Source organism: Prionailurus bengalensis, chromosome A2, assembly GCF_016509475.1.
Source record: "Prionailurus bengalensis isolate Pbe53 chromosome A2, Fcat_Pben_1.1_paternal_pri, whole genome shotgun sequence".
In the NCBI taxonomy this organism is placed as follows: domain Eukaryota; kingdom Metazoa; phylum Chordata; class Mammalia; order Carnivora; family Felidae; genus Prionailurus; species Prionailurus bengalensis.
The window spans coordinates 36,341,434-36,356,248 of NC_057348.1; the positions used below are offsets into that span (position 1 = coordinate 36,341,434).

Genomic DNA, 14,815 nt, shown 5'->3' on the forward strand with positions numbered 1-14,815 from the left:
CTCCCTTAAACAGCGTCTGATTTTCCTCACGTGAGAAATGGGAATAATTCTTCTGTCATTTTTGTAAAAGTTATGCAATACAACATTTGGGAAAGCATCGTAGAATCATCTGCTAAATAAACGTAAGGCATAATTTTTGCTTAAACCGAATTCCTCATCAGTGAGCTACTTATTTTTATAATCTAGAGCTACCAGATTGCCAAAAAGTAAGGGTGTAGCATTAAGACGCAGAAAACCTTGAAAATTGTTCTGGTATTCAAATAAAATATAAAACGATTTATTTCAAAGCCATACCCAAAATGTACAAACAATGAAATCTCTTTTCAAGACTTAATTTTCAAAAGCACTCTTTACATTTAAATTTTATAACCATTTGAAGGTCTTTTGCTCCCATAGAAAAAGTCTGACAAAAGTTAATTCCATAAAGTGTTAAATGTACTCGTGTTTATATAAAAGCATTCTCTCTACAAATGTAAAATATTTAAATATAATAGTTGCATTATGAAAATGTCCTCAATTTCTGGAATTCTTGCTAGTCTATAGAATTGTATTTCTACACACTTCTTAAAATGAGGTAAGCTCAACGCTGACATTTTTTTCAGATACTTTTTCTAGAAGTTTATACTGCTCTGATTAAAAGTATAATGCTGCCTTTAAATTTCTTTTAAAGTGAAATCTTTTCCCGGGAGTGACTCTATTCTGCACGAAGCACAGCCATACCACTCACTTAAATATTCATGTGTTGTGATTCTTTTTACACAATTTTCACATCGAAATCAAAAGTATTACTATAGTCCTTCACTACTTTCTTTACAGAGATCTTAATAAATATCCCTAAACTCTGGAAGACTGTTCATAAACCTTTAAAGCAGGGGTCAGCAAACTTGTTCTGTAAAGGTCCATATAAAAAAATACTTTGGGTTTCTCAAGTTACTATTCTGCTGCCTTCCCTTTTTTTTTTTTTACAATGCTAAAATGTTTTTAAAAAAAATCTGCAGCCCTGTTAATCATCTACTTTAAAAAATAGAAGTCATCCATCTCTTAATTAGATTTCTCAAGTGTTAATAAAATGTAAACTTCACATTTCGCAGTAAATTAAATCCATGGTTTCTGACCCCTGGATTCAAAGTTCATAAACAGTAAGAAATTAATCCCAGAGAGTGGGACCGCATTTCAGATACTCTTTTTAATCAACAGCACTTTCTCATGGGCTGCTTTTTCATTTTGAAATGGAGAATTCACATGTCTTTACTTTTTTTTTTTTTCTTTTGGTTTTTGTTTTTGATAGGGAAAAAGTCTCTTCATGTAGCTAATCTGGAGTCTGCAAGCTCAAAGGGAAACACTCCCATGCAAAAGGAGACAGAAGCATCACACAGGCGTGTGCAGTCACAAATACCTGCACCGAAGCCACCATGTGATACAGAAATTCAACCTAACTGCTCTCCAGGGCTAAGAAGGAATTAGGGGCCACCAGCTAGAAGGTATCCAAAGCAGTCCTAACGGATGGTCTAATTTATTTTTATCGTATGTAGCTGTTGCATTTGGGGAAAAGATGATTTGCATATGAAATATGGGAATATAAACTGATGCAACGGCATGGTTTATTGAGGTTCTTGGTGCATGTAGCCTGGAGTTTACTAAAAAGATAGAGCAGAGAATTCTGTGGGAGATACTTTGGACTCTGAGAGAGTAAAACAGACCTGGGTAGAACACTGTTTGATCTCTGACATGGAGTAGGCTACCTATAGCCTGGTACTGAGAATCACAACGGGGTGTGGGTATGTGTGTGTGTGTGTGTGTGTGTGTGTGTGTGTGTAGTATGTTGTTTTCCTTTCCTACCACAAAGTGTCGTGAACAGATTTTGGCAAATAAAAAAAAGCTGCTGTGAATTTACTTAAATACATCAGAAACACATTGGAAGCCACTAGAAGTATAATCCCATTGTCATCTGCGAAAACATTTACAAATTCTAAAGCCAAGAAGGTTGACAACTTTGGTATACCTAAGAAACTCAAATACATCAGCAAGCCCATGCCTTATTTTTAAACTATAAAAAGTAAAGTTTTCAGTGCAAAAATAGTATCTTGATAAATAGCTATGACACGAAAATCACGGGAAACAGTTAAAGACTCTAAAACATGTAAGTAATATCCTGAAGGCATGTTTTGGTCCAGAAAAGGTAATTTGGGGTTAGGAGATAACTAGTTGTTTTGCTTATTTAACTGTGAGAGCCTGGGTGGTGGAATGTTTAAACAAACAGACTTTTACAAACGGACTCGGCACATTTATAGCTCATCACGTTTTTTCTTAAACGGCCACTTCGGGTGTTGTAATACGTGGTCTGCCGCCTGAAGGACAAGGTACATGAATTCTTCTACATCGAAAGAGTAGTTGGTAAACTTTGGATGTTCCCCCAGAGTCGGGTGGTGGCCCTGCAAAAACAATCACAGAGCTGTAAGTCACTAATGACGTGGTTTTCGGAATAGGAACATAATTATTTTACTTTCGCCAAGGCAACTATTTTAATTTATGCTCTGCATCAGAAACTGGCAATTTTTTTTCAGTACAGAGCCGGGTAACACATCTTTCCAGCTCTGTGGGCCATACAGTATCTGTTACAATTACTCAACTCCACCAGGGAAATGCACAAGCAGCCAAAGACGACATGGAAACAGAGAAGCGAGACTGTCCCAATAAAACTTTATTTATAAAAACAGGGGGTGGGCTAGATTTGGCCCCAGCAGTCTATAGTTTGCTGATCTCTCCTGTATATAATTTAAAAGATCTTTCGAGGCTCAAATTTCACAAAGTTGTCTTCTCAACATAAAGATAGGGAGTGATTAATTTCCCTTCTCCCAACTTGCAAATATAAAATACAACTCACTATTTTCGGAGGACAGTTTATCTCTGGAGTGAAGTTTAAGGACAGTTTTTCGTATTAATCAGACACTTTAAACCAATTAAAATGAAAAAAAAGAGGTGAGTTTTGTCACTGAACTTTACCTTATCCTGGGGAAAGACTTTATTCTGCCTCCGCCAAGTGATGTAATGGATCCCTCTCAGCCTGGCCAGGTCTAAGTAGCAGCGCTCATCTCCACAGTTGTACCTAAGGGCACAAGGGCACCCACACGTGAGACTTGTGTCCAGGGGTTTCGCCAAATCAACACCTGTCTGGGGAATAACACACCTCCCAAATATGTTCCTGCAAAAGGTCGTGTAAACAGTACACAAGATTGATGGAGATTATTTTTTAAACATCTTCATAAGTGAACTACTTTAACTTTATTTTATTTTTAAATTTTTTTATACATTTATTTATTTTTTGAGAGACATGGAGAGACAGAGCACAAGTTGGGGAGGGGCAGAGAGAGAAGGAGACACAGAATCCGAAGCAGGCTCCAGGCTCCAAGCTGTCAGCACAGAGCCCGACGTGGGGCTCGAACTCACAAACTGAAATCATGAGACCTGAGCCAAAGTCGGACGTTCAACCGACTGAGCTACCCAGGTGCCCCTTAACTTTAAAATATCCAAAGAGGATCAAGGAATGGAGGGAACTAAAGTCTATCAAGAGGGCCGACTGACTGTGAACTTGGTATTATCTCCTAATAGCCAGTCTACACACATGGAAGTGGACTTAGGGGAGTAACACATCCAAGGGCACATAGCTAGGGAAGCAGAAATGGAAACCTGGTCAGCTGAGCAACAAGGCCTGGACACTATCAACCACCTCTTCCTTCCTTCCTTCTCTCCCTCTCTTTGGGAGAAATGAAGCATTGAGATAGAATCCATAATTCTCTGGCTATTTCTCTAATGTAGATGTATTTCAAATATTTTTGCAAACTGTTGGAAGTTCACAATTTTTTTTCCTAAATGGTCTCTCATTCAAATACTGAATGAAGTGGTTTTTAAAGTGAAACCGTAACATCTAGGTATACAGACACAAAGAGCGAAATGGGGGAATAGTAGCCACTGTTGGCATGCCCAGAACTAAAGATGGGGCGTGGTGTCTACGGCAGAATCACTAAGGGGGAGAAGGCCATGTCTCTATCATCGCCCACCCAGTTAGAGGAGCACCCCAGGAAAATCACTGTCCTCTTGAGGCCTCGCTTTCCCTGAGTATAGAATCAGTGAGCAGCAGGCAACATGGTAGGCCTGTGCTTTGGAGCTGTGCTCTTCATGAGACAAACAGGTGCTTGAACTCGCTCTCCTTTTAACTGTGGTAGAAAACACTTAACATGAAATTTACCGTCGTAGCCATTTTTAAGCACACAGCTCAGTAGTGCTAACTGCACTCACACGATGCAACCATTCTCCAGAAATTCCCCATCTTGCAAATCTGAAACGTGACTCCATTCAATACGAACTCTTCATTTTTCTCTCCCCTGTGGGCTCCAGGCAACCACCATTCTACTCTGTCTCTGTGAATGTCACTACTCTGGGTACCTCACATAAGTGAAATCACACCGTATGTGTCCTTCAGGGAGTGGTTTATTTAGCTGAACATAATGTCCTCAAGGATCATCCGTGTTGTAACACGTGACAGGATTTCCTTCTTTTTAAAGGCTGAATAATGCTCTACTGGAGATATACAGATATACCCACATTTCCACATTTTGTTTATGCATTCATCCGCTGATGGACGTTTCGGTGGCTTCCACATCTTGGCTGCCATGAATAAGGGTGCCATGAACACAGGTATGCAGTATACAGGTTCCTTTTTATCAGCATGATGGCAGAGAGTATAGAGAGATGGTCCCAGTCTGAGAAGGACACAGCAACGAGCTTTCAGGAAGGAAGTCACAGACTCCCATCTCCCACATCATACCGAGATGGAGGGAGAAAGGGGTGTTTGCTTGCTAACTGTAATGGCAGCTACAGACTTCACATATTTAGTTTTAGGTCTGTTTTCTCTCTAGATGCCTGTATGATGTGACTTTCTGGTAATGATTAAGTATTTTGCCTTTTGGGGGCATCTGGGTAGCTCAGTCTTTGAGTGTCCGACTTCAGCCCAGGTCATGATCTTGAGATCCATGGGTGCAAGCCTTGTGTTGGGCATGGTGCTGACAGTTCAGAGCCTGGAGCCCGCTTCGGATTTTGGGTCTCCCTCTCTCTCTGCCCCTCCCCAACCCACGTTCTGTCTCTCTTGCTCTCAAAAATAAATAAACATAAAAATTTTTTTTTAAAGTATTCCACCTTTTGAAGCTCTGAATGGCAGTCTCAGCCATGCACAAAAAGCATTATTTGTGGCCTCAGTCTACAAGTTGTCTCCGAACACTTACAGTTCAAAGACAGCAGCCCAGTCTGGAAGGAAGAGTAAATGGGTAAGACCAGCTCCATGCATTCCGATAAATATGTCCGTGTTATGACTGATCCTCAGCTGATCTAAAAACCCAAGTTCCCTGTGAACACAAAGAACAAAAGAAGACAGAGGGGAGAAGAGAGAGACCGCTGGGTTGAGTTAGCTCCTGACTCATGGTAACAGTATTCATACAAGCGCCTTTCCCAATTTAAATCACATGCCACTATGGCTTTTTGCCAAGTCCAAGCCTACTCCAATAATTAATAAATTAATTATTTAATAATTTAACATTGTTTTCTAAGTAAGCTCACTTTAAAAAAAAAACTTAAATGTATTTTTTTTTAAAAGATTTTATTTTTAAGTAATCTCTATACAACGTGGGGCTCAAACTCACAATCCTGAGATCAAGAGCCGTAAGCTCTCCCCACCGAACCAGGCAGCAGCCCCTAAGTGCATTTATTTTAGAAGGAAACTTTGAGAGCTTGAATGAAAAACCAGTAGTGCATAACAAACAAAACTGTAAAGACAGATACATCAAATGAAAAAGTTTCAAATCTAGGTAGGTACTATTGAAGGAAGAGCTGTGAGCCTAAGGCCTGCTCTTTCTTTAAGAAAAAAGGAAATTAGCAGGCACTACAGAGATGTTATGTTGTACTAGCATCAAACTGAAAACTAGTTCCTTAAGATAACAAAAGGACTTTTTTTTGTAAAATAAATTCTCCTTGTGAGACTGGAGTTCATTCAATGCCATCTGGGGATACCTAAAATTATCTCAGATACCACGAGGGCATTGTCCTGCCTTTGCAACAGACTAATCCTCAAGTTTTATGCACATCAAGATCGTTAAAGTGTCCTCGGAATTCCAGACCCTAAAAGATATGCAAACTCTGAACTGAAAGTCAGTGCCAATAAAGTCCACTGAAGTGAGGCTGCAGTAAGTATAACGCTCTGAATATACATAATGGAATTAGACCTCCCATTCCCTCTTACCCAAAGTAAAAAAAAAAAAAAAAAAGAAAAGAAAAAAATTACCAAGATTATTTTGGATTTAAGAAGAGAATGTGAAATCCCAGCTTCTCCTCTTTATTATTTTTTTTTATTTTTATTTTTCCAGCTTCTCCTCTTTAAAGAGCTTCCTCTCGAAGTAAATGAAAACCCCACGTTCCACACAGAGAAAGAAGACAAGGGCACCATGCGTGTGCTTCACACGAGGTACACGTGCCTCAGTTTCTCAAGGAATGCCAACTGATGCCACAGGAAGGGTGGGTATTTGCCCAGGTAGGAATGACCCTGGAGTCACCCGGTGTGGAAAATGTCTGAGGACAAGGAGGCAAAGCTCCATCTATTATGTTAGTAACGCTTCCCTCAGATTGGCAATGTCTGAATGTACTGCCGTTCCTCCTTCAGCTGGGAAACCTGCGCGGGGCACGGTTTCTTAAAAGCCAGTCAACAACGGAGCCTCCCCAGTTCCTGCAGCCTGACGTCCGGCCCTCTTCTTCCTTCCTGTGGCAATGATGGTAGTCACCACTGCGCAGTGTAATTTGTAAAACAGTAATAGTTTCGCCAACTTCGTAAGACCAGAGGGAGAACGGAGATAAAGCAAGCGAAGCATAACAGTAAGTCTCAACAAATCGTAGCTGTTCTTAAGATTGCTGTGTATCTGTATTCATTGTCTACGGTGCTGAAGACAAGAGCCATGCCATCCTCCATATCTGGATTCCTACTTCATAGGATGTGCCCAGCTCATGGCAGACACACCATAAAGATTTATTGTATCAGTGAACGCATGCATGGTGAATAAGGTGCGGAAATCCCATGCTCACTGGTAAGTTTGTTTTTTTTTTTAAAGTAGTCTCCTCCACACCCAACATGGAGCTTGAGCTCAACGACCTGGAAGTCAAGAGTCACATGCTCTACTGACTGAGCCAGACAGATGCGCCTCTTGCTGGCTTCGAACCTATTATAGACATTCATATGCTGGTATACGTATGTTTTTTTTTTTTTTTTTTAACATAGAAAGTCTTTATAGTGTTTAATTTGGAAAACAAGACAGTGACTGTGAGTGGGGCAAATGGAGGAGAGTTTTCACCTTTCCTTTTGCGCTTTTTTCAACACTGCTTGACTTTTCCAACCAGGAACATCTATTTTACAGCATCATTGTTTTTTCTATCAACAGGGATTACCTAGACAGTAGATGCGAGGCATATTGTGTCTGTCTAAGCCTTTTACTTCTGTTGGAATTTTAAAAGAAGTATAAATACTTTTTAATATTTTTTAGAAACCTCATATTATTCTACGACACTCAAATTATTCCCATATAACTAATTTTAGGTCAAGAGTTGAAATGTGGCAACTAGCAGGACACATGAGGCCAGTAATATTTTTTAAATTCAGGATTAGTTGCCAACTTTTAAAAATCCAGAAATGTCAGGGGCGCCTGAGTGGCTCAGTAGGCTAAGCATCCGACTTCAGCTAAGGTCATGATCTCACAGTTTGTGGGTTCAAGAACCGTGTCAGGCTCTGTGCTGACAGCTTGGAGCCTGGAGCCTGCTTTGGCTTCTCTGTCTCCCTCTCTCTCTCTCTCTGCCCCACCCTCACTCACACTCTGTCCCTCTCTCTCTCTCTCAAAAATAAACATTTAAAATAATAATAATAATAATAATAATAATAATAATAATAATAATAAATAAACACACAGAAATTTCAAATGAAAATCTCGGTTCCTCGCTTCTCTTGAAAAATGAGATGGGGTTGAAATATTGGACCCCACAGAGCTGAAGAGTGACTGCCCCTGTGCCCTGGTGCAACCCCCATCACCACCAGGGGCCCTCTCCTGCCCTGGGGCCCTTCCCTGCTGGCTACACTCACTGATGCTTCTGCCTGTCCCTCCCTGGTCTATCAGCGCCAAAAGCTACCATTTGAAAAAATCCTTCAACCCCTGTTAATGCATCCAAGCCAAAGATGACAGTGTCTGCTCAAGGGTGAGGTATCACTTACTTATACTTGTAATCGACAATCCGAACCTCAAGTGTAGATACTGTTTTCAGTGCATTTACCAGCTAGGGAAAAAACAGAAACATTTAGAATTTCTTTTTTTCTTTTTCTTCTGTTTTATTTTCCTCTGAGTCTTAAAATTTCTGTTTTTCATACAAAATACTTTTCAGGTATTACATATCATTCAGGTTTAGTGTTTTAACCCTTAACTGAATTCAAATGCAGATTTCATCCCTTGGTCACACTCTTCTACCACCCTAAAATCCTGCTGTGCTGGGTTGTCATTGGGCTGAGAGCGGAAAATTCACGAGAGGGGGGCACCTAGGTGTCTCAGTAGGTTAAGTGTCCGACTTTGGTTCAGGTCCTGATCTCACAGTTTCTGAGTTTGAGCCCTCATCAGGCTGTGGGCTGACAGCTCAGAGCCTGGAGTCTGCTTTGGATTCTGTGTCTCCCTCTCTCTCTGCCCCTCCCCTGCTCGCACTCTGTCTCTCTCTCTCTCTTTCTCAAAAATAAATACAAAACATTAAAAAAAAAGTTCATGAGAGCAAAGTGGCACAGAAGCCAGTAGGCGTTAACGGCCATGGTTACTACTTGCTAGTTATTCCTTCAGTTTCTCAATGTGTATTTGCTGGGCACCTACCTTGTTCCAGGTTTTATGTTAAGAGTTTTCTCCCTACCCATTATCTCACTTCAGACAAACCACTTGTGCTTTGGACCTTATCTTCTGAAAATGCTAAATTCTTGGCAGAAAAATGTTTTCAATATTTCTACACAGAAAAAACAATTATTCTCTTAGCAAACAAAGTAACAAAGCACGATTAACCTATTATCAGAAACGCAGCCATGGTTCTCTATGTCCCTCACAATTAAGCCGTCTTGAACCGACCTATGACAGCAATGGTAACCAAAGTATCCCTTCAATTGTGCTGGCATTGCTCGGTACTTTGGTGAATGTCACTTAATCCTCATACAGTCTCATACTGAGTAAATATTCTTATGCCTATTTTTATTAAAGATTTTATTTTTTTAATGTTTATTTATTTGAAAGAGAGAGAGCGAGCGAGCATGTGAGCACAAGTGGGAGAGAGGGAGAGACAGATGAAGAGAAAGAATGCCAAGCAGGTTCCACTTGGCACAGAGCCTGATGTGGGGCTTGATCTCACGAACCATGAGATCATGACGTGAGCCCAAATCAAAAGCTGGATGCTTAATTGAGTCGCCCTGGCGCCCCAAATTTTATTTTTAATTAATTTCTACATCCAGCATGGGGCCCAAACTTAGAACCCTGAGATTAAGGGTCTACCGACCAAGCCAGCCAGGTGCTCCCATATGCCTATTTTTAAATGATACAACAGAGGCTGAAAGATGTTAAGGACCTTTCCCAGAATCTCCCAGCCAGCAAATGGCACAGCCAAAACTAATTCTAAGTCATCTGACCCCCAAACCTGTGTTCTCAGCCAGTACCCTGTACTCTCCCATGTATTAAAAGCAACAGACAGGGATTTACATCCAGTCCCCACCCCTGTTAAGTACGCACACACACACATAGAATGGAAGTTTCTCTCTCTAGACAGCTCCTGAACTCCCATAAATATGCTGCTTATGTCAAGGAGCTGAAGGAGGGAGGATAGATTAGAATCCGTTTTTCAGGAGGGAATTAATCCCAGGGCATGAGCCCGGGTCCCGTAATAAGATGTGTCCACATAAAACACATCACTTGTTTCAGAGGGTCCCCTGGCAAACAGGCTCTTGTTCACAATTTCTAGTCACACCATGGAGGTGGCCAGAGCTCTCTCGACCTTGAGGTTGGGCAGGACTGCAGGAACCACCATCCAATGAGAGCATGGGGGATTTTATTATGTATTCACGAATCAAGGTAGAGTCGAACGTGCTTTCCTCTCTGCTTGGTAGCTACCTTCTCAAGTGATGCCAGTTACTGAGACAAAAGCAGCCAGTGGGTGCTCGTTGGCTTAGAGTTCAGATCTGAACTTCCAGATCTCACCTCTGGGCAACATGGTGCGGGCGATCTGTGTGACCGGATGTGAACATGTCGGCGGCTGACCGGCAGCACCCAGCACCACCCCTTTCCACTGGATGGATGATGTTCCTTCGCCAGCCTTCCCGACACAGCCTCCTGTCACATCTATTTGTGTTAGAGCAGTGGCAGTCTCTGGTTCAGAAGCAGGCTCAGACTCTGACCACCTCAGCTCACCCCCGCCTCCATTATTCTGCTCACCAGCTGCGTGACCTCAAGCATGTTTTTTTTTATCGCTTAAGCCTCAGTGTTCTTTTCTAAAACAGAGGATAATAACAAAATATGTACCTCACAGGTTTGCTGGAAGCAATGGGGAACATAGAGTAATATTCTTGGCATATAATTAGCACTCAATATGTGTTACCTCTACCAATATATACTACTGGTCTGCCTGTCCATAAGGGTTCCATCCATCAACCCCAACATGGCATCATTTGATAGATTTGTATTTCCAGGTCTTTAAAACACACACACACACACACACACACACATACACTGCTCATTTCTTCCACCCACAACTTACAATCAATGTCTCATTACAGCGTATGTTCATAATCCATATGGATCTCAAGACACTAATTGCATAATTTTGATCAGCCTGTTAGGCATCCAAACTAATTTGTGTAAAACATTTTACCCATCCAAACCTGCCCCCATCCCCCTCCTACTGAGCTTTTCCCAACTCAGTTCCACTGACCCGATCAAGCTAAAAGCCCGGGAGTTCACCCTTGATCCTCAGTGCCTGGCCTGACCGAACAAGCACCTACATATTCAGCCAGGGAGTATCCCAGACTCGATCTCCGAGACAGATCTTAAATCCATTTACTTTGTCATCTCTGCTGTCATCACCTTCATCCAAACTCTTTCCGGGGCCACAGTGACAGCTCTGAATGATACCCCTGTTCCTACTCTTGCAGCCAAAGTGGTTTACAAATAAATGAGTAAGCCAGTTCGTGTCTCTGCCTGTGTATTTATTTTCTATTAGCTGCTACAACAAATTACCACAGACTCGATTGCTCACGGCCACACAACTGACCCACTCAATGTTGTGCAGGACAGCAGTCCAACAGTGAGACAGATGGCTGTCTGCAGGGCTGTGCTCCTTCTGGAGGCTCTAGGAAAGAATTCATTTCCACCTTCTAAGAGCCATTGCATTCCTTGGCTCGGGGCCTCTTCCTCCATATTCAAGGCCAGGGATGTGGCATCCCTCTGGCCCTGCTTCTGTCCTCATGACTCCCTTCTGGATTCTGTCTCCTTCTTCCACTTTCAAGGACGTGCAGAACTAAAATGTGCTCAGTGAGAAGAATCCAGCTAAGCAGAGAGCTTTCAGGCAGAGGCAATGGTTCTCCGGTGGAGAACGCTTAAAGCCCATTTGTGATTCCATCAGGCCCTGCTGGATAACCCAGGGTAATCTCCCCACTTTCAGGCCAGCTGACGAGCGACCTTAATTTCACCTACAAGCTCAGCATCCCTCTGCCACGTAACCTAATCTTGTCACAGGTTCTAGGTATTCGGATGGGGGCATCTTCTGGAGGAGGCCCGGTATTCTGCCTACCACACCCTGCCCAAAACTTCACGGTGGTTTCTCCCACACCGGAATAGAACCCGCTCATTTTCTCAGCTAGGCCTATGAGGCCGAGAGGATATAGGACCTCCCTACCGCCTGCCCAACTTCTCTGACCTCTTCTAGGGTCGCCCCCACCTTTCCTGCTGTGCTACAGCTGCCTGGTGATCTCTCCATTCCTGGAGCACCTAAAGCCCGGACATCACAGGCCATCTGCTTCTGCCTGGGAGGCTCTCTCCTTAGCTGGCTTCTTAGCGATCAGGTCTCTGCCCAACAGCACCTCTTCAGATATCTCACCTGACTGCTTCCCCTTCCTCCTGCATCTCTGGCCCCTCTACCCCATCACCTTGTTTTACTTCTTTTGTGGCACTTACTACTACCTGAAATCACCTTACTTAGGGACTTGTTTACTTATTTCTTGTCTGTCTCACCCAGAGAGCATAAGTTCCATGAGGGCAGGGATCTCACTTGTCTTGCCCCCTGCGGTAGCTCCAGGGCCTACAGTACAGCCCAACACATAGCAGGTGCTCAAGACATTTTTGTGGACTCAGTCATACTATTGTGAGAACACCTGCCAACCAGGCTGTTATAGGCAAGGGCCTTGCATGGTGATCTTATCTCAGTTAAATATAATTTAAGAGCTGATGCTGTCCAAATAAAGTACAAAACCTAAGAGGTGAATAATTTCCAGGACACACAGTCATGAAAAGAATGGAGACTCTTCTAACTTAGTCTGCCTCTGGATGCCACAGTATTGCCACACTCCATCAATCATCTCTCAAAAGATACTCTTGCATTTTTGCCGCTAGTTTGTACAGAGGCAGAATGTCTGGCAATCTATGGCAGTAAAGGCAGGATGCAAGAGATAGTTACTGCCTCTGTTTCCACTCTGAGTTGTGGTAGGTAAACGTTTACAGTAAGGCGAAGCTAGTTTGGGCAATTGGTGGTTTGCTGACCCCCAGTAGGAGTCTAGTAAGTGAACTGGGCATAGCCATCAAACTTTGCTAAAACCTAATAATTTCCAATCAAAGCATATAGTGCAATGTGAAAAAAAATTAAGCACATTAGTTATAAGAAGTTAAATTCAACATGATGGTATTAAAAACGCATACCAAAAACTAACCTCGTTTTGGTTTAGAATTTTCCGGTACTCTGTACTCCGTGCAAGAATGGTGACTCGGATTCTTCCATCCTGTCATCAAAAGGAAAAGGCAAAATAATTCTGTATATGCCTGCACAGATGAATGAATACTAGAACCTAAAATGTGATTTTCACAAAGCGATGAAACTCAATCAGGATATATTTAGGGAACAAGTACTTGTTTAGCCTGATTCCTTCAGACTTCCCTCAGGAAATAACACTGCATCCATTTTAGCCACAGAAGACAAAACTTGTTTACTATACTTCTGTTTGATTGGCTGGGTGGAATTTTTAGCAGGGGTTTGTGGGTTAGGTGGGGGCTGGGGGAAGAGCAAGCAGATACGGAGAAAGACAGGAGAAAGAGAATGGAGAAAAAAGTACATTCTTCCACTGTCCCTTATTTATCTGTCATAGGCTGGTGACATCTGATTTTGGATCACTCACTCCAGGCAAGAAATTATTAACCCCAGAAAACACTGTCTCCCGCTGGTTTCTTTTTCTGCAAAGGTGCCATTGGTTTTTATTTTGGGTGAAGTCAGGCCCAAGTCAGAACCTATAATGTACTCCTTACCTTGGGGCCCTCCTGTGTGATGTTCAGTCTGTGCAGCACATGCTGGGAAAATGCCCTGAATAATCCCGTGTTCTGACAGCCAGATATCTAACATGAAAACAATAATTCATGTTACAATGAGCCATTCGGCCTTACTATTTAGGATGTTCTCAAGTTACAAATAAACGTTTATCTTAAAATCTATCCAGGGCGCCTGGGTGGCGCAGTCGGTTAAGCGTCCGACTTCAGCCAGGTCACGATCTCGCGGTCTGGGAGTTCGAGCCCCGCGTCAGGCTCTGGGCTGATGGCTCGGAGCCTGGAGCCTGTTTCCGATTCTGTGTCTCCCTCTCTCTCTGCCCCTCCCCCGTTCATGCTCTGTCTCTCTCTGTCCCACAAATAAATAAACATTGAAAAAAAAATTAAAAAAAAAAAATCTATCCAGAATAAGTGTATAAATATGAATATTAACACCCGTTGACACGCTTACCAAAGGGGTATTATAGAACAGCCCGTATCGCATCCGGGGGAGTAGGGAAAAAATAGCTTCTTTAAAACACACCTAAGAATGAAGGTATTGTACAAGGTAAGAGAACACAATTTGCACACTCCACACCAAAATAGTACTTAAAATTACAGAAAATAAATTTTAATTAATCTTTTTTGCATTAAAATATTTTGAACAGCAAACTATTTCACTCAAGTGAAAACCATAATTTTGGAAAAGTTAAAGGGAAAAGTTTTTTAATGCTACCTAGTTAAAAACAATTATTCTAGTCATTAAAAAAAAAGCAACTACGAAGTCAAAAATCAATGGTAATAGCTAATAGAAACTCGTATTAAATATTTATTCGATGAGTGAGTCATCTGTAATGACTGTTATTTAGAGACATTTCAGGAAAGTTTCCAGTACCCTTTTGGAATCATAAGTTTTCAAATGTATAACATCATAATCCGTAAATGCTCTCCATGTGTCAGAGAATAGGTCACCATATCCATAGGAGCTCTGAAAGTGAAAACAAAATAGGTTAGGGCCATGGAAGGATGCAATATGGCTTTTTAAAAATGCAACAAAATACTCGAATAAGCTTGTTAGTCTTAAGAACTAATGATGCTAAACCAGCTCAAAAAATCCATAGAAGAAACACGGATTTTCATCTTGGGCCTGAGCAAATACCTAATTTGATGGAATGTCATCAGAAATAATCACCACAAGGGGCGCCTGGGTAGCTCAG

General features: G+C 41.9%; 1 protein-coding gene across 1 annotated transcript in view; it reads right to left on the bottom strand.

The window, feature by feature from the left end:
• Positions 1 to 255: 255 nt before the first annotated feature.
• EOGT (EGF domain specific O-linked N-acetylglucosamine transferase) overlaps positions 256 to 14,815 on the bottom strand; it is a 38,264-nt gene continuing 23,704 nt past the window's right edge. Inside the window, exons 10-17 of the mRNA XM_043587901.1 lie at positions 14,494 to 14,586; positions 14,071 to 14,142; positions 13,605 to 13,691; positions 13,016 to 13,084; positions 8,297 to 8,358; positions 5,280 to 5,399; positions 3,004 to 3,106; positions 256 to 2,432 (exon numbers count right to left, since the gene is read on the bottom strand). Of these exons, the coding sequence (XP_043443836.1) occupies positions 2,286 to 2,432; positions 3,004 to 3,106; positions 5,280 to 5,399; positions 8,297 to 8,358; positions 13,016 to 13,084; positions 13,605 to 13,691; positions 14,071 to 14,142; positions 14,494 to 14,586 (753 nt within the window). The 3' untranslated portion in view covers positions 256 to 2,285. The remainder of the gene's footprint in view (positions 2,433 to 3,003; positions 3,107 to 5,279; positions 5,400 to 8,296; positions 8,359 to 13,015; positions 13,085 to 13,604; positions 13,692 to 14,070; positions 14,143 to 14,493; positions 14,587 to 14,815) is intronic.